The sequence below is a fragment of the Chenopodium quinoa genome, unplaced genomic scaffold (genome assembly GCF_001683475.1).
Source record: "Chenopodium quinoa cultivar QQ74 unplaced genomic scaffold, ASM168347v1, whole genome shotgun sequence".
Classification (NCBI taxonomy): Eukaryota; Viridiplantae; Streptophyta; class Magnoliopsida; order Caryophyllales; family Amaranthaceae; genus Chenopodium; species Chenopodium quinoa.
In genome coordinates, this window is record NW_018744167.1 from 1,599,022 (window position 1) to 1,617,344 (window position 18,323).

The 18,323-nt window shown below is 39.0% G+C and overlaps 3 protein-coding genes across 6 annotated transcripts; 2 read left to right on the forward strand and 1 right to left on the reverse strand.

Moving 5' to 3' along the window:
* Positions 1-330: 330 nt before the first annotated feature.
* Positions 331-4,408, forward strand: LOC110693831 (short-chain dehydrogenase TIC 32, chloroplastic-like). 2 transcript variants are annotated; one of them, XM_021870982.1, is made up of 8 exons: positions 331-594; positions 1,828-2,059; positions 2,293-2,372; positions 2,651-2,804; positions 3,058-3,136; positions 3,414-3,513; positions 3,678-3,724; positions 3,930-4,408. In XM_021870982.1, exons 1-8 carry the CDS (start codon positions 489-491, stop codon positions 4,089-4,091), a joined length of 960 nt encoding a protein of 319 aa, XP_021726674.1. In that variant the 5' UTR covers positions 331-488; the 3' UTR covers positions 4,092-4,408. The 2 variants fall into 2 exon arrangements, with proteins under 2 accessions (XP_021726674.1, XP_021726675.1); XM_021870983.1 differs by having other exon boundaries at positions 333-594; positions 3,414-3,498.
* Positions 4,409-4,646: 238 nt separating this feature from the next.
* LOC110693834 (short-chain dehydrogenase TIC 32, chloroplastic-like) lies at positions 4,647-18,162 on the forward strand. 3 transcript variants are annotated; one of them, XM_021870986.1, is made up of 8 exons: positions 4,648-5,003; positions 15,443-15,674; positions 16,289-16,368; positions 16,474-16,627; positions 16,852-16,930; positions 17,239-17,323; positions 17,613-17,659; positions 17,768-18,159. In XM_021870986.1, exons 1-8 carry the CDS (start codon positions 4,898-4,900, stop codon positions 17,924-17,926), a joined length of 942 nt encoding a protein of 313 aa, XP_021726678.1. In that variant the 5' UTR covers positions 4,648-4,897; the 3' UTR covers positions 17,927-18,159. The 3 variants fall into 3 exon arrangements, with proteins under 3 accessions (XP_021726680.1, XP_021726678.1, XP_021726679.1); XM_021870987.1 differs by lacking the exon at positions 4,648-5,003 and adding an exon at positions 14,722-15,221 and having other exon boundaries at positions 17,768-18,162; XM_021870988.1 differs by lacking the exon at positions 17,613-17,659 and having other exon boundaries at positions 4,647-5,003; positions 17,694-17,866.
* Positions 8,989-13,640, reverse strand: LOC110693833. The gene is made up of 2 exons (XM_021870985.1): positions 11,325-13,640; positions 8,989-9,288 (listed from the first exon to the last, which is right to left on the reverse strand). The coding sequence occupies exon 1, from the start codon at positions 13,613-13,615 to the stop codon at positions 12,635-12,637; it is 981 nt and encodes a 326-aa protein (XP_021726677.1). The 5' UTR covers positions 13,616-13,640; the 3' UTR covers positions 8,989-9,288; positions 11,325-12,634.
* Positions 18,163-18,323: the final 161 nt, after the last annotated feature.

Here is an 18,323-nt window from a genome sequence, read left to right on the forward strand (position 1 = left end):
CGAGCACGAGATACACACCACAGTCGACGTAACAATAACATGAATACTTTATTAATACTTCTTCCGTTTTATTTTTAGTTGACATTTTTTTATTATCACGCTTGTCAACACATGTTTTTAACGCTTAACATCTCTAATTATCAACATTCTAAAATTATAAAAAGTGGATATTAATAAAATATACATCAAGATGTTTCAAATAAGATCTCACATACTATTTATCATATTTATAAATCACAAAAGCGAGTTAAAGTATAGTGTATAAATAGTGTAAAAGTCAAACGGTATCAACGAAAAAACCGAGGTAGTATAATTGACACGATAATACTCACCGGATAAAAACAAATTCAGCCTAGCATGTTTGGTATCAATGAATCAATGATTTACCCCTTTTTGGTAATCCTACAAATAAATTAACTGAAAATATTAGCCGATTATTGAGTTGTTCGTAAATTGATTGGCTCAGTGATTCTGATTGAAGAGAGAAAATGTGGTTGTTTGGGGGAAAAGGGGCATCTGGGTTTTCTAGTTCATCAACTGCTGAACAAGTTACCAATGGAATTGATGGTACTGATCTCACTGCCATCGTTACAGGTTTGTTTTCTTCATTTTATATGCATTTCCAAGCTTAAATTTTGGCAAATTTTCAATTTTTGGCAAATGGGTATCTGATTTTTGTTAAAATTTTGTTAATTGGTTGATTGTTTGATGGGTTCATTTTGATGCCAGATTTAGCTACAAACCCTAAATTGTATAGTTCATTAGAGCAATATTCATGTGTTTGTTATAGTTGGGTACCTTGAGTTGATTCAGGTTGTTTTTGTGATGTTTGTGCAATTGTGCACATGTTCATTTGTGATACAATATGTATATGTTGCCAAAAAAAAAAAAAAAAAAGCCCAATTTGCTTTAGTGTTAAATTCAATAGGTGGGGAAAGTTTGAGAATGGGTATTATGAAGTAGCTAGAAGTGTGTTTTTACAATTTTTAGAGGTTATGATTGTCCGGTTATGGAACCTTCGTGTGGAATGTTGTTGGATTTGTTTGGATGCAAAACATCAGTTTTTTGTAAGTCGATATTTTAACGGTAAAAAGTGTGTCATGGAGATTGTGAGTGTTAACTTGTTTCAGGGATGGAGGGAAATCAGGGAAGGATGTGGAAATTGTTGTTGATGATGTATGTCTATCAAAGCTAGCCTACAACTTCCTGGAAGTCTGGCTGCTTGTTTTATGAAGAAAATTGTATTCTCATGGTTAATCAAATGGAAGTGAGTCACAGCAAAAAGGTTCATCTCATATTGTCTTGTCGGTGTATGTTGGCTTTGCACTTAGATTTTATATAGCTTCTCTACTTTCAGCTGATAAATATGAGTATAAGATTAATTCATGAACAATGTTGGATCCACCAAGGTAACATATGGTTCGCTAAGTGATATGGGTTCAGATGGTTCTGAGAAAACTTTTAACTTTGCATTGTCTTGCTGCTGCTTAAAATAAAGCGGATGCTACTGGTACAGTGGCACCTTGGAACTGTGAAACTTTGTAAATATACCTTCTTTTTTTTTTTTTTTTTTTTTTGACGAAATGAATTTACCTTACTAATTTGTACTATGACTAAACCCTTCTTTGGTGGAGATTGGTTTATGGATTATGGTGCCAGATGTTTAAATGAAAACTAGAATTAAGGTCCATTCTGGAGACATTTCTTTTTCTTTTTACTCAATATTTTGTGGTGAACAGTGTTGTTTTTTTCTGGATGCAAATTTATGTAGCTAAAGCATATTCATGTCTCCTGTACAAATTTTTACTTGGCTCAACTATTGAACAGGAGCGTCGAGTGGGATTGGTGCCGAAACCTCACGTGTTCTTGCATTGCGCGGTGTACATGTTATCATGGGTGTTAGGAATATGGATGCAGGCAAAGAGGTCAAGGATAAAATAGTTCAGGAAATCCCCAATGCTAAAGTTGATACTATGGAGTTGGATTTGAACTCAATGGCATCTGTAAGAAAATTTGCATCAGATTATAAGTCCTCAAAGCGGCCACTTAACCTTTTAATGTAAGAAACTCCTATGTAATTGTGTTTTTTTTTCCCTGGGCTTTCAACCTTCACATTTCTTAATTTTTAGCTATTATCCTTATATTCCTCCCCCTATATGAGCATGTTTACACTGCCTGAGTGCCTGGTAGACTTGGTAGTGGTGTGCCATTTATTAATTACTGGTTCATACATATGCTCTGTGTTTCAACCTTTTTTTGAGTATACTCTTAACCTGCCTTCATCATTTTAAGTAACAATGCAGGAATAATGGCCACCCCTTTCATGCTCTCTAAAGACAACATAGAGCTTCAGTTTGCAACAAACCACTTAGGTAAGTTGGTGTAATAAGTATGACAGTAGTATTTTATCATTGGAATACATCAACGGGTTTATCTTGTTCAAAATATCCAGAATTTATCCACCCCATTGCTGTTATTTTTGCGGGGAGAGGATCATCTATGCCTTCCTGATTAAGTTTAATCTTCAAAATTTGCTGTTACTGATGTCAATCAGATTTTTATGAGAGATTATATAATAGCATGAATTTTAGGAGTCATTTTGCTGATCTTAAAAATCATCCACTGAACATTTTTTACATCTTTTTTACAGGTCATTTTCTTCTGACGCATCTTCTGTTGGACACCATGAAGAAAGCAGCTCTGGATAGTGGCAAGGAGGGAAGGATTGTTAATGTCTCATCAGAGGCTCACCGTTTTCCATACTCCGAAGGAATTCGCTTTGATAAACTTAATGATCCATCAGGGTAATATGTTAATTCCTGACTGTGGTTTGTCAACCCTTCTGGGTATATTCTGTCGACATATAGGGTCTAGATTCTGGAAGCCTGGGCGGTCCAAATATATGGAGCCTTACCCTCATCCAACCCCTCTGTTGTCTTAAGGAAACTTGTGTTGCACAGATAAATATATGTAGAGTCCCCCCACCCCCTCTGTGGTGATATGTTACGTAGTTGATTCTTCTTGATGGACTTCATAGTATTTTCATGAACTGTACAGGTACAGCAGTTGGCGTGCATATGGTCAATCGAAGCTTGCTAACATTCTGCATGCTAATGAGCTTACCAGACGTTTAAAGGTACTTCTTTGACCTCTGCCTCAGAATTAAGTTGTTCAATTGTTAATATCTTCCTTTATTCAGTCACTATCTCATGATTCTCATCTGTTATTCTTAATTGGGAGTGGAGGAGAGAGGGCTATGGAATTGATGAATTGATCTTGTCAAACTATTTCCAGTTAGAACTTCTCAGTTTTGGTTGCCTTATAGATGTACCAGTTATAAGTTAAATTGATTTGCTATTATTTTGTTGTAACTTTCATATGTAATCTAAGGTGATAATGCATTTGTTGATCAGGATGAAGGGGCCAATATAACTGCAAATTCTCTTCATCCCGGGGCAATTACTACAAACCTTTTCCGCCATAACAGCTTGATAAATGGTACTCTGCTTAGGGGTAGTTCTTACTGACTTTGCATGTGTTACTCAAATTTATGTCTATCCAGTTATTTTTTTTTTTGGGGGGGGGGGGGGGTTTGGGGGTTGGGGGGTGGGGGTCTCGGGGGGATTCAGCGTTCTTTTTTAAACTTGATCTCATTTTATGGTGATTCAATGTGGCAGGTATTACTAGTACGGTTGGCAAGTATGTCTTGAAAAGTGTTCCACAGGTAGGTTTCAGGATGACCAAATACTTTCTAGAACTGTATCATCTGGAACTTAAGGATATGGTTTGATTATATTTAGAATCATCGCGTTCCTGTCAATGAAATTTTCACACTGATTTAAAAGTCCTTTCTATGGCCTATATTCACTTCCTATCAAACAATACTTCTGAAAATATTCTCTCTTCTAATCTAGAGCTTATAATTTCAGGGAGCTGCTACAACTTGTTATGTTGCTATGCACCCACAGGTCAAGGGCGTAAGTGGTGAATATTTCAGTGACTGCAACCTAGCCAAGACTACTTCACAAGCTAAAGATGCTACCTTGGCCCAAAAACTGTGGGACTTTAGCATGAAATTGATCAATGTTTGATGATAATTCTCTACACTCGATGTATGATTCAATTATAGCGAACAGAAAAGAAAGAAAAGTGTAGGCTCATTCTTGGTTCTTAAAGGACTGATTGATATGTAACGTATAGCTTGCAGTGCTTTGAATCCTTTGATGCCGATTGAAGATTGTACCTGCAATGAGATTTTAAACAGAAATATTCATATATATGGTGTGATATCTTGTTTGAAGATAGATCCTAAAAAGATAAAACATGAGATGTACTGATGTGCTGAGTTTTCATGCAGTCCTGTAACTTGTGCTTGTAACTTGATACAAGCATTTTTAAATTTGTTGGCTACAGGTTGTAACTTATTTGCTGAATTTTACTGACCAACTCTCATTATAAATTATAAATAAATAAATAAAAATAAAATAACAATATATATATATATTTACCAATTTAAGCAAATCTCCCCTTCTCAAATTTACGTTGTAACTAAAAAATGTCAAATAAACATGGGTTATGACTTGCTCCGTATAACTCTATAGTCGATATTTTGATAAAAATGTCAAATAAAATGACAATAAAAAAAGAGGTTTAAGTTGGAGTTCATTTTTTGTTCGGGATTGTGATTAAGTTAATTGTTATATACTCGTACTCTCTCAGGAATAATCAGATTAAAATATACTCAGTACTCCATACTACGTAATAATCAGATTACTTTCCAGAGTTGATCATTCATAAACTCTGGTTTCCGGAACTGTTGTAACCCATTTTCTCTACCCAAACCCAATCGGTCAACTCTCAACGCTCGACGGTCAACGGAGAGAGAAAGAAGTGGAGGATGTGGTTGTTTAGCAGAAAAGGTTCGTCTGGATTCTCAGGATATTCGACAGCTGAGGAAGTTACTCAGGGAATCAATGGCAACGGTCTTACCGCCATTGTTACAGGTTCATCACGTTTCCCTTCTTTAATTTTGTTTTTGCTTTTAATTGTGATCAAAATTCAAGCAAAACCCTAGTTATTTAAGTGGAATTCCTGAAATATACAAAGATTTGAGAGTACTTTGAGCTTCATCTTCAATCTGATAATACTGGATTTTTTTGAATATATGCAATTGTTGATGAGTATTGCTCCGTATGTAATTCAATTTATTTACAGTGTTTATTTTAATTAATCGCAATGTTTGTGTTTTTACGGTCTCCAATGCGCAACTTTGACATTTTTTGGTATTATGAGCTGGTTGAACTAAACCAATTTATTTATTTTGGTGCAAATAGTGTTGAAACTTGAAATGTTTATTTTACATAGACCAAATTGTTAGAATTTTCCAAAAGATATTCATTATATGCAACAATGTGATGAAATTGCATCGCAAAAAGAAGCATATGTAAGACAATTAGGGAATAAGTTACATAACTTAACTTGAATTCAGAATCTTTTGTATTTCATTTGTCAATTTCTGATGTATGTGGATTATGGAGGAAACTCTCATTCATTAAGAGTCAAAACAACAAACATCAGGGTAGCTCAGTATGTTATCCCCAATGCCATATTGTAAAGAGGTGAACTTTGGCTTGAATTTCATTAAACCATGAGCAGCAAAATATATAGTACAAGAAGACTTGTTTCCCAATCCTACACCAAACGTGTATGCTAGCTAAGGAAACAAAGGATAAACCTTAAAAAATATATCCTAGGGAATCTAAATATTTACCAAATCAAATATCTCCTAAATATACTCTAAATATATCTTTATACCCCCTCAAGTTGGAGCATGAGATTCGAAAATGCCCAACTTTGAAAGAAGATAATCAAACTGAGTCTTCCCCGAGAGCTTTTGTGAATATATCCGCCAATCGAGCCGAAGTAGACACATGTAATGGAGAAATCAAGCTTTCATTGATTGCATCACGAACAAAGTGACAATCAACTTATATGTGTTTCGTACGCTCATGAAACATGGGATTCTTCGCAATATGCAACGCTAACTCATTATCACAGAACAATTTAATTGCTTTAGGATGTTGAACACCCAAACTCAACAACAAACCTTTAAGCCACTTCAATTCACAAGTGACCGCTGCCATAGACCTATACTCCGCTTCAGCAGATGACTTGGAAACCGTATGTTGTTTCTTAGTTTTCCAAGAAATCGGGGATTGGCCCAAGGAACACTAGCCAACCTATCAATGAACGACGAGTAAGAGGATACGCCGCCCAATCCGAGTCACACCATCCTTCCAATGTGAGCTCACTATCATAACGCAACAATATACCTTGACCAGGGGTCCTTTTCAAGTATCGAACAACCCTCAATGCCGCTTCCCAATGTTCCACACGAGGTGCTTGCATGAACTGTGATAAAATGTGAACCGAATAAGCTTAATCCGGGCGAGTCCGTGCAAGATAAATGAGCCGTCCCACAAGACGACGATAGCTCTCGGGATCCTTCAGAAAATCGCCGGCAGCATGAGCAAGCCGATGGTTTTGTTCGATGGGAAACCCACTCGGCTTTGCTCCTAAGAGACCTGTTTTAGAGATAATGTCTAAGGTGTACTTGCGTTGACGCAAAAAACAAACCATATGAACTACGAGCCACCTCAATGCCCAAAAAATATTTAAGAGATCCAAGATCTTTCATCTTGAAAAAATCATTGAAATATGCCTTGAAAACCTTAAGTGCAGCGGAATCATTCCCAGAAATAATAAGATCATCCACATAAACTAAGACATTAATCTGAGTTTTACCATTAGTATATGTGAACAAAGATTAATCCAAATTGAATCGGACCGTTTCAAAGCTGACACCAATTTCGCAAACCAACACCTAGGAGCTTGTTTCAAGCCATATAGTGATTTGCGCAACTTACACACCAAAGAAGGATCCGAACTTTCAAATCCGGGGGGCAATTTTATGTACACCTCTTCATCGAGATCACCATGCAGAAAGGCATTGTGAACATGCATTTGATGTAACTCCCAATTCTTGCAAGCTGCTATCGTAAGAAAAGCACGAACAGTAGTCATCTTGGCCACTGGAGCAAAAGTTTCATCATAGTCAATTCCAGCTTGCTGATGATTGCCGAATATCACTAATCGAGATTTTAGGCGCTCAATATCACCATTGGACAAATATTTGGTTTTATAGACCCATTGACTCCCAAGAGCACGTTTCCAGGAGGAAGATGCTCCAAGGTCCATGTACCATTGTCCTCCAGAGCACGGATTCCCTCTTTCATAGATTTGCGTCATCCATCATATTTTATCGCCTCTTTGAAAGATTTTGGGTCATTACCCTTGATAATTGCTGCAAGAAATTTCCGATAATTGATAGAAAAATTGTCACAATTTATGTAATGTGCTAAAGGATAAGGAGTACCTTAGGAGTGATCCGAAGGAAAAGAGAGTGGACTATTAGCAAAAACCGTATGTGTTACAAAATCACGATGCAAGACGTTTGGAAATTTTTGACGAAATCCACGACCCATTGCTTGCTCATTTAAGCCATCTCCATTGTCTTGAACCTGCGGACCAGACATAGGCCCATGAGGAAGAGGTCCATCATCATCAAATGGCGTGGAGATGGGGGCAGACTCGCGTGGCCCAGCATGCGTTGGTTTTCCAGCGTGTGGATCAGAGGCAGAAGTGAGCTTGGTGCTTGAGGGTACAGCGGGCAAGGGATTTCCAGCGGGCTTACCAGAATGTAAGGTGGGCTGCTGTGATGTAGGCCCAGCGGGCGCTGATAAGGCCTAATCAGCCGCTGGGTATTGTGTGGAGCTCGATTGGGCTGAATGCTTAGGATCGCCAACATCATTTTCATCTTCATAAATTATTGCTGAAAAATCCTCATCAATATTATGATCATCATACTCATTATATGAGATATTCACTTCCTTCGGACTCCCTAACAGAAACACTTCTTCAATAAATTTCACGTCTTGGGAAATAAAAAATTCTTTTGTAGTTAAGTCAAACACTCTCCATCCCTTTTTACCAAACGGATATCTCACGAAAATACATTTGCGACTACGACTAGCAAACTTATCTCCCTTGGTTTTCTGATTATGGGCAAAGCATAAGCAACCAAAGGTTCTAATAGTATCAAAGGATGGTGGTTTGTCGAAAAGAATCTCAAACGGTGTTTTGTTCTCCAAAAGAGGAGTTGGGGTACGATTAATTAAATGAGCGGCAGTGAGAACACATTCACCCCAAAAGTAAATTGGTAGTTTTGCTTGAAATCTCAAAGCACGACTAACATTCAAAATATGTTTATGTTTAGAGTATATTTAGGAGATATTTGATTTGGTGAATATTTAGATTCCCTAGGATATATTTTCTAAGGTTTATCTTTTGTTTCCTTAGCTAGCATACACGTTTGGTGTAGGATTGGGAAACTGGTCTTCTTGTACTATATATTTTGCTGCTCATGGTGTAATGAAATTCAAGCCAAAGTTCACCTCTTTACATGGTATAGAGCCAAGTTGGGTTGTATTGTGATCTGGGCTAGTATTATGGACAGATCACATGTGAGGGGGAGTGTTGAGCCCATGAGTAAACCCACATGTGAGTGAAAGTATTGTCCCACATTGAAAACGTGTAAATTCTAGGGAAGTGTATCCCACATTGAAGAAATAAGAAAATTGTGTCCACTTTATAAGGCTAAGGGGTTACTCCCCTCATTGCCGTATGGTTTTGAGGTGGAACCTCTTTGGTCGTATAAAGTAGACAGTTGTGATGGGTGTAGCTTAGGCCCGTTTATCACATACACCCATATTGCAGAAGGATTTATTAAGCCTCTAATCGCTTGCTGTATAGGCTGTCTGTCCTTCTTAGTGAATACAGGAGAGGAATCTTGTTAGTCTGTAGAATATGGAATTTATAGTCCCCCGTTCTCAAATGATGCCATATGTAAAACATCAATTTCTGATTTGCTTTTTTTTTTTTTAAGAAAACGGGGGAATACATTAAGCTAGATTAATAGAGTTTACAGACCCAAGTTGGATGCCCCTAGGCGATCCCAAAATACTGCCTTGGCTATTAGTTTGTTGTCCAAAAGAAGCTAAGTCATTTGCTAGAACATTAGTACAGACATTTGGAGGAGTTTCTAAATTACAAATTTGGTACATTGAAAACTGATCTCCTCTAGCATGCTTAGCAAGGATGTCAGCCACCTTGTTTTTTTCCCGCTCTTCATACTTGATAGTGACTTCATGGAGAAGCTCCAGCTGCTGCCTGCAATTAAGAATGGAAGGTGATATCAAGTTAGCACTCTGACAATGATTAATTTCCTCTACTGCTGCCTTGTTGTCTGGGTGAATACTGCAGTTTGTCCACCCCTTGTCAAGTAGCCATTCTAATGTTAACGAGATGGCTTTGATTTCAGCTTCCCCTGGAGATGGTGCATAACCCTTCCAAAGAAAACCACCCACCCAAGAGCCAGTATGATCTCTGCAGACTGCTGCACACCCTGTTTGCTTAGTACTGTGAATAAAGGAAGCATCAACATTGATTTTGAGAGAATTTTGGGGAGGAGGAGCCCAAGCAATGATACCAAGCTTTGATTTCTTAGTGGATCTAGTGGTAGATTAGAACCATTCAGAAGCAGCCCAGATGCAATGGGTTTTGGACTTTTGAGGAATGGAATTTTTGTTAGAGAAGATCCAATCATTTCTTCTTCTCCAGATTGACCATAGAGCAAAAGAAAAGATGGTATTCCAGGGGATCCCATTATGGGAGGGGGAGTGAAATTTCAAGTTTCTGAACAGCCAATCTTGGAAAGGTTGGTTTTGTTTAGGGGTCAGGTGAGTTGGCATCTGCATGTCTACCCAAAACTGAGCAGCTATGGGGCAGGCAAAAAAGAGGTGCAGGCTATTTTCTGAGGAGCTTGGGCAGAAGGGACAAGCCTTTGAGGAGCTAGGTTTCTTAGGTTAAGGTTTTCCTTTGTTGGTAGTCTGTTATGAGCAGCTTGCCGAAGGAAGGCCTTAATCTTTGGATAAGTGTTAGCCTCCCAAATGGTGTCCCACTGAAAATCCAAATTCAAGATGTTTCCAGGACATCTTTGAGATACCAACCAGGCTGAAGCATCCTTCATGTTAAATTTTCCTTTTCTGGTCCAACTTGTATAGTTGTAATCTGAATTATTGTTCAGAATTACAGCTTTCAATCTGTGGAATAGGTGGTCATCTACTTGGAAGTTGATCCGATTTTCAAGCTGTAAATGGGAAAGAGGTTGGATTTGGCTGAGAGTAAGGTTCTCAGCTGATGAATTGATAGGGCCAAGAAGAAGTGATCTTAGAGTATCAGATTTCAGCCAATTATCTAGCCAAATGTTGATATCTGTTCCTCATCCTGGTTCCCAATGGAGACTATGCTTGAATAGCTCCCAACCATGTCCCACTCCCTTCCAGATGTGTGATCCGTTATTGAAGGGAACAGGAGCTGGTTTGTTAGCCACATACTTCTCAAAGAGAAGTGAGCCAGCCCAATTGTTTTTAGTATCCAACATCCAGCAGAGTCTAGCAGAGCAATCTGGTTCAACTCATCATGGGTGACAAAACCCAAACCCCCTTTTGACTTCTCCTGGCAGACCCCTTCTTAAGAAATCCAAGTTGTTTTTCTCTTGTTCTGATTCCCACCCCATAAGAAATTTGAACAAATAGAGTCAAGTTTTTGGGTGATGGCTTTTGGCAGCTTTAAACCTGACATACTGTATCTAGGCAGAGAGAGTAAGTTTGATTGAATCATAACTATTCTGGCTGCTCTAGACATGGTGGAAGCTTTTCAAGCAGCAAGCTTTTTTCCCACTTTGTCAACTATTGAATAGAGTTGTCTTTTTGTAGGCTTTCTATCAGTTAGAGGGTAGCCTAGGTAAGTGCCTAAAGAGGATGAAGTTTTAACATTTAAAGTTTGTCCAAAATCATCAATCAAATCCTGGGAGGTGTTAGGAGAGAAAAAGATACTACTTTTGTCTCCATTTACTTTCTGACCACAGAAAGAGCAGAAAGTTTGGAGGGTGTTTGAAAGGGAGGCTAGAGTTTTTTTGTCTGCAATTCCAAAGCGAAGGACATCATCTGCAAAAAGAAGGGGGGAGATGTTAGTCTTCCCCCACCCCCCCTCCCCCCTAAATCTGAAAGGCTTCCACCTCTTGCTATGACATTCAGCATGTATCAAAGTAGACAAGAACTCAAGGCTAATGATAAAAAGGTAAGGGGACAAGGGGTCACCTTGTCTTAGACCCCTAGAGGGAAGGAAAGAATAAGTCATCTTACCATTCAAAAGGATTTGAGCGTGGGTGGAGGTGATATAGGATTTGATAAGAGAAACAGAATCCTGGGAGAAACTGACCAGCTTTAAACAATGTTCAATAAAAGGCCACTCAAGTCTATCATATGCCTTTTCAAGGTCTAACTTTGAGAGCAAAGACCCCAAATTTTCCTCTCTTCTTTCTCATAGAATGAAGAACCTCACTGGCAACTATATAGTTCACTTCAGCTCAGCTCCTCTCCCTTTGATAGAGCTATTTTGGTTAGGAGATATTATGGAAGGGAGGTAGGGTCTAATCCTGTTCACAAGGATTTTGGTGACTACTTTGTAGAGTGTGTTAACAAGGCTAATGGGTCTGAAGCTATTTATTTTTGAAGGGTTTTGATTTTTTGGGATTAAACTTATGGAGTTCTATTGATGTAGGGGGGATTGTTTTTGTTTGGAAGATGTTTGAGATAAAAGACAAAAGATCTGAGTGGATCAAATCCCAGTGCGATTGATGGAAACCATCCACACCCGGGGCTTTGAGGGATCCAATTGAGAACAAAGCTTCTTTTAGCTCAATGAGGGTGGGGGTCGTAGAACAGACAAAATTGTCACAAGATTGAATTGGAGTGGAAGGAAGGTTTGGGTTGTCAGAACAGAAAAGATTTTTGAAGTGATTACACACATGGTTTTGAAGCTGAAATGGGTCTTCTATCCATTCTCCCACTTCATTTTTGAGAGTATGGATCCTGTTGGTTTTTCCTCTTATGACAGCAGTTGTATGGAAGAATTTAGTGTTGTTATCCCCATTAACAAGCCACTCTGTTCTAGCTCTGGTTGCCCAGTAGAGTTCCTCTTGGTCTAGTAATTGCTGTAGCTCATTGTTGAGCTGGCTATCTAGATCAAAAAGGAATTCATTTGTAGGATCCCTTTCGAGGGCCGGCACCCTTAATTCGAGCTAAAAATTTTCTCTTTTTTGAAACAAGTGATCTAAAAATGGTATTAGACTTTAGACCAAGTTTGGAGTTTCACAGAGAGGGAGGCAAGCTTATCAGGAAGCTTCCCGGAAAGAGGGTGGATTGGGTCAATTTCAGAAGGAGAGGGTTATGGTCAGAAGAAAGCCTAGGGAGATTATGGACCACTAACGTGGGGAACATGGTTGACCATTCTGGTGTAATCTGTCAAGCCTTTCAAAGATTGGAGTTTTTTTCCTATTATTAAACCAAGTAAATTTGTGGCCTATATAACCTAAATCAGACAAGTTACAGAAATCCATACACTCTTTATAGCTTCTCATTTTATGAAGAGGGTGTGGATTCCCTCCCCATTTTCATGAGCGAACGCCACAAACAAGCCAAGGAAGAGAAATAGAGGATGACATAATTTTTGAAGAATTCCAAAGCTCTAATCCATAAATGGAAGAAAGAAGGAAGGTGGTCGAGTTATTTACCTGAACCACGGCATGGGTTGCACGAGGCTCTTTGGAAACCGTGGTGACTAAGTTCACTCCGGAGTTCCACAAAATGAGAATTCCCCCTGAGAGTCCCACCGGGTGCACCACCTCGAAGGAGTTGAAAGGCAGGTTGTCAATGATATCTTCACAGTTGGATTTTGAAACTTTTGTCTCTGTTAAGATCACTATTTCCGGGTAATGGTCCTGAATCAGATGGTGAATGTTCCTTCTAAAGCCATCACGCGCTAGTCCTCTAGCGTTCCACAGCAGAATTGACATTCCCGGCTTCATTTCTGGAATTGCTAGCATCTCTTTCTTGGTCTCATAGGACGCATTGCTGTCTATAGTTCTACGTATGGACCCAGATAGTGGTTGTACACCGACAAGGTGTTCTTCTTGACCTTCGCCCCGAACATTTGCAGGGTTCCCCCTTTCTGTTTCCCCCAAGCCGCTTCTAGGCGAAGTTGTTGGGCCTTCGAGACGAGATGCATCCACTTGACGTTGTTTGTTCCGGCCACCAACTATAGAACCAGCCATTCTTCTGACAAGACTTTTCTGTCTCTTGGAAGAACGGGTACCGGGTCGAGTACAAATTGGAGTTCCCACGAAACATACATCAGAGTGTAGTTGTTTTGGAGCTTGGCTATCCACCATTTCAGCAAAGTTCCCAAGGCCGGGTTGATGAGTGTTATGTCCGCCCACCAGCTTGAATGGTTCCTCCAGATATTCCATATGGAGGTTTGTCATGAACGCCGGAACATTTTTAGGTTCCAGAAGCATTTTCCGGATGAGGCCCGGAGTTATCGGGTTCCACTCTCCACCCGGGCCCTCCGCATAGAAGGACATCAGATTGAACATTGAACATCGAGTCCGGGTATGTCATCACCGGCTTTGTATAAGTGATTATGTTACTGTCCTGAACTGGTTTGACGTGAATGATCGTCGGTTGTTTGATCGGTGGCTTGAGGAATCCCGCTGATCCTTCTGCAAATTCCGGATCTTCGGCCATGAGTTTGTCGAGATTCTGACTTAAGAGAAGGCGATGCATTTTTATGCTTTGCTTGAGAAGAAAAAGATGGTGTTGAGAAGGAGGTGTGGTTTGAAAAAATAGCATGAAACCGGGATTTTAAAAGGTTGCTATGGTTTAAAGAAGCCATAATTTCTGCGGTAGGAGGTAAAGGTGAAAAGACAAGTGATAAGACTATTCGTTTCCAGGCGGCTAGAAGCAGAGGAAGTGTTGGGGAGTCGAGAAATCAGAACTTGAAGTGAAGTTTTGGGAGAAGGTAATGATGGAATTTGGGAGTAGTGATGAATGGGGGTAGGACACGTCAGCGCCTTGGTAAGCTGCAAATTTTTTGAAGCGGAAGGAACGGGTTATTTTGGGTATTTGGTTGTTGTAGGTCCCAAGGCATTTCGCGCTTTTTCTTTGGACTGTTGGGTAATGTGGTTTTTGATGTTTTTCCCCGCAATTTTCCAAACCGCCGAATCAGTCGGTTGTGACTGGTTGCTTACGCCTATAGCATCATTGGAAGTTGCCTTATTCTTCTCTCCTATATTTTGCCTTGCCAAAGGAATGCCACCATCATTGAATTCCTTGTAGAGAACTTTTTGCTTGAATTTGCCAATCCATATGGACTCTTTTTTTTGGTTTTGCTGGATTCAATAGGATGAGGAGTCTAGCGAACCGGAGGTTCCTTGTTCCTGGGGTTTCATGGTTACCTTGATAACAGTGCCAATACTACTTCCTAATCTCTTGAGGAAAGCTTCGTTGAGGAATTTCGTTGGTAATTCAGGCAACTCTATCCATGTGGGTGAAACAGAGCATTGTTCCTCCGATGGTCTGAAGCCTGGTTTCCATCTTTGTGTATATATGAATATACCATTAAGAAACCAAGGGCCTTTATCTAGCACTTTAACGGCATCCGCTGATTCTTGGAATTTTGAGATGAAAAAAACCCTTTCCAATGGGGAAGGGCCGATTGGTCTCCAGATTTTTTCCAACCCTTGAGTGTAGTAGTCTGTGGAAAAAGACTTTCCACACACCTTCGAAATTATAGCATCCACCCATGGGTTGCATAGGTTGGAGTACTCTGAAACAGAGATTGGAAGAAAAATCTCAGAGCTACATCGAAACAGGGCGGAGGGGAGGTTGCAGCTGGGGTGACAAGAGGGTTAGGTGAGAGATTTGAGGAGGGAGAGCTGTTAAGAGCCTCCTTGAAGGAAGGTCTGCTTGACTGCACTTTTTTGTGGTTTAAAGATCCTGTTGGGGTGGGTAGGAGTGGCTGATTATGAAGCAGGGACGAGGAAGATTGGGAAACAAGAGAGGGAGGTGAAGAAGAGGTGGGAACATGGGTGGGAGATGGTAGTATTGGGATGGAACGGGGAGAAGTGGAAGGTGGGGGGGTGGTGAAGGCGGAGGTGGGGTTGTTTAAAAGTGGTGTTGGAAGTTTGTCTGGTGGTTCCGGTGGGGACTCTCTCTCTCTCTCTCTCTCTCTCTAGGATTCTCTCTCATGTTTATTGTTAAATTCTGTAATGTTTCTGGGCAGGTGGGGTTTTTTAAAAGTGGTGTTGGAAGTTTGCTTTGGCTATGGTGAATTTGTTGTTAAAATTTTGTAATGTTTCTGGGCAGGTGGTCTTAAATTATTGTATTGTTTATAGTTCCCTTTTCAAAATGTTGTTTTCCAGGAGCAACAAGTGGCATTGGAGCTGAAACTGCCCGTGTGCTTGCATTGCGTGGTGTCCATGTTATAATGGCAGTAAGGAATATGGCTGCAGCTAGGGACGTGAAAGAAGTAATGGAAAGAGATATCCCATCTGCAAAAATTGATGCTATGGAACTAGACCTCAGCTCTATGGCTTCTGTTAGAAAATTTGCTTCAGAATTTAATTCTTCAGGCCTTCCACTTAATCTGCTTATGTAAGTCCAACTGATGGTATGGCTGAAAGGATAGTGTGATAAGTCGGACCTTTTTCTCCTTTTAGATTACCATTAAAACTGTGAAATTGAGACACTGACTAGGAGTAGCTTTAAAGCATGCTTGACTTGTTTGTTCCTCCACCTTAACCTTGTTGATTTGACCTAACCTATTTGTATACCAGATATAACTTGGAGAAATAATCTAGATGTGTTCAATGCCAAAAATAATAGAAACCTTTAGATGAAATGGTGAACTGCTTTAATATCAGAGATATCCTTCTAGGTGGATCGGTTGAATTTTGGATTCTGTTTAAATGCAAATATAATACAGATACAGAACTGACTACAGTGTAGGATCTACTCTATCTGCATGCAAATAGAGAAGGCACAAGGATCCACAACCATCTTACTGGTGCATCATGAATTTGTCTTGGCCTCATTGCATTTTCCAGCTGAATGTAAAATAGATTAAAGTTTTCATAATGCAGAATAGACGATATGTTTGGTGTTTTCCTTATGTATTGGTTCTTGTTTTCTATTTGGACTAACACTCACAAATAATCAGTCTTCCTTTACTTTTTTTATTTTTAATCTTTCCTTTTCCTGTCTTCAAGTAACAATGCAGGCATAATGGCTACCCCTTTCATGCTTTCCAAGGACGGGATTGAGTTACAATTTGCTACCAACCATTTAGGTAAGGCAACATATCCATTAATGATCATTGGCTTGAATTGCGTAAATTTTGATTATTTTGATCTTGACAGAAATAGGTGTAATCTGTAATCTATCCATCTTGCAGGACACTTTCTTTTGACAAATTTATTGCTTGAGAGAATGAAAAGGACTGCACTAAATAGAAATAGAGAAGGAAGGATTATAAATGTGTCATCACGACGCCACCAGCTATCATATCCTGAAGGAATTCCTTTTGGCAAAATAAATGACCCCGCAGGGTACATTTTGTCAGAATATGCTTCAATTGTATTTGTAAAAGGGGGTTATTTTTTATCTGATTTGATGAAGGTTTGGTGCACATTTTTACGATCCATTCAAACACACACACACATAACTACACTAGCATATTATTAGATTTATCGAAAACTAACTACTCAGCAGTAACCTAAAATATCATTATGCACCATTTCTCATTGTGAAATTTCTCTGCGATCATTCACAGGTATCACAGCTTATCTGCCTATGGTCAGTCCAAGCTTGCAAATGTTTTGCATGCTAATGAGCTTGCTAGGCGTTTAAAGGTGCGTGCTTGTAGCTGCAGATAAACGTGTAAGATACACTATCACAAAAAGAGATCTTATAACTACAGCCTCTTGAATACATTATCTAAATATGGTCATTTATCTAGTATAATCTAGCCATTTTTTAGGGGTTTTTTTTTTCATTGACATAGCACGTCTTAGGTAATTATTTTACACCTTTGAGCTATATTGATACAATGTTGTCAAGATGTGAGCTCTCCTATACTGTAGTAAAAGGAATTGTCAGAGTGAGATGATTATAATAATTTCATTTGAAGTCTTTCATGTGACACTACTTTGTTGTGCAGGAAGATCGGGTGGAGATAACAGCCAATTCAGTTCACCCAGGAGTTGTTGACACTGATATTTTTCGCCATCACAGCCTTTTTAGAGGTAACAGATTTTGCTCCATTGGTGATTAGTTGATTGAAACGGTAACTCACTAGCTCAAAATTTTCTTAGTATTCAATATTCATCTGAGGCCATATTACTATATTAGAGAAACCGTATCTCCGTGAATATTGTGTTAGGGTTCATACTCCTATTGCCTTTTTATTTCTTCTGTGTTTTCCCCAAATTCTGTTATTCTTGTGGTATGATCCAACCTCTTTTGAATTCTTGAATCCTCTGCAAGATCATCATTTGATGTATTTTATTCCTTTTTTCCTTTCTATCTGTGCAGGTCTAGTTAATCTAGTTGGCCAATTAATTGTCAAAAGTGTACAACAGGTAAATGCTGAATTTTTACATTCCTTCTGTACAGGAACAGCTAGTTAGCAAATTGTTTTGTAGTTGGCGAGGAAGTATACACACGTATCAGTTGGATTCATTTCGCAGGGTGCAGCAACAACATGCTATGTAGCATTACACCCCGACGTGAAAGGGGTTCGTGGAAAATATTTTGGTGATTGTGATATAGCCAAAGCAAGTTCACAGAGTAATGATGCTGATCTAGCAAGGAAATTGTGGGATTTCAGCTCAAATCTTGTAAAGTGAATTACCTTGTATAGAGTATTAATTGAAAGTGGTAACTTGATGTTTTAAAGGAGAGGTGTATCTCATACAAGTAAAGTCTGACTTTCTTGTTTTTTTTCAAAAAAAAAAAACTGGCTTTCGTTATAGCTTGCAAGTGCAGTAATATATCATACTCGTATATACTTAAGCAGGTGGTTTGGATTAGAGGTTTTACAAGTTCATCAAAAGTAACCTACAATTACTAGTCTTTGCAACCAAATCAACTTTGCTTACTACCTCTTGTATTCCCTGATGGAAATCATCCTATTGTTTTTAAGAAAACATTAGCTAGTTTCAAAAATATACGTATATAAATATTGAAGGAAAATACGACTCACCAATTAGTTCACTGGCCTAACATTGGCTCTAAACAGGCCAA

What these genes read in the sequence shown, in the direction of transcription:
- LOC110693831 (XM_021870982.1), top strand. Translation starts at nt 489, where the DNA reads ATGTGGTTGTTTGGGGGAAAAGGGGCATCTGGGTTTTCTAGTTCATCA. An exon ending in TCTCACTGCCATCGTTACAG is followed by an intron (nt 595 to 1,827) that starts GTTTGTTTTCTT and finishes ACTATTGAACAG; the next exon opens with GAGCGTCGAGTGGGATTGGT. An exon ending in TCTTGAAAAGTGTTCCACAG is followed by an intron (nt 3,725 to 3,929) that starts GTAGGTTTCAGG and finishes TTATAATTTCAG; the next exon opens with GGAGCTGCTACAACTTGTTA.
- LOC110693833 (XM_021870985.1), bottom strand. Translation starts at nt 13,615, where the DNA reads ATGTTCAATCTGATGTCCTTCTATGCGGAGGGCCCGGGTGGAGAGTGG.
- LOC110693834 (XM_021870986.1), top strand. Translation starts at nt 4,898, where the DNA reads ATGTGGTTGTTTAGCAGAAAAGGTTCGTCTGGATTCTCAGGATATTCG. An exon ending in TCTTACCGCCATTGTTACAG is followed by an intron (nt 5,004 to 15,442) that starts GTTCATCACGTT and finishes GTTGTTTTCCAG; the next exon opens with GAGCAACAAGTGGCATTGGA. An exon ending in ATTTGCTACCAACCATTTAG is followed by an intron (nt 16,369 to 16,473) that starts GTAAGGCAACAT and finishes TCCATCTTGCAG; the next exon opens with GACACTTTCTTTTGACAAAT.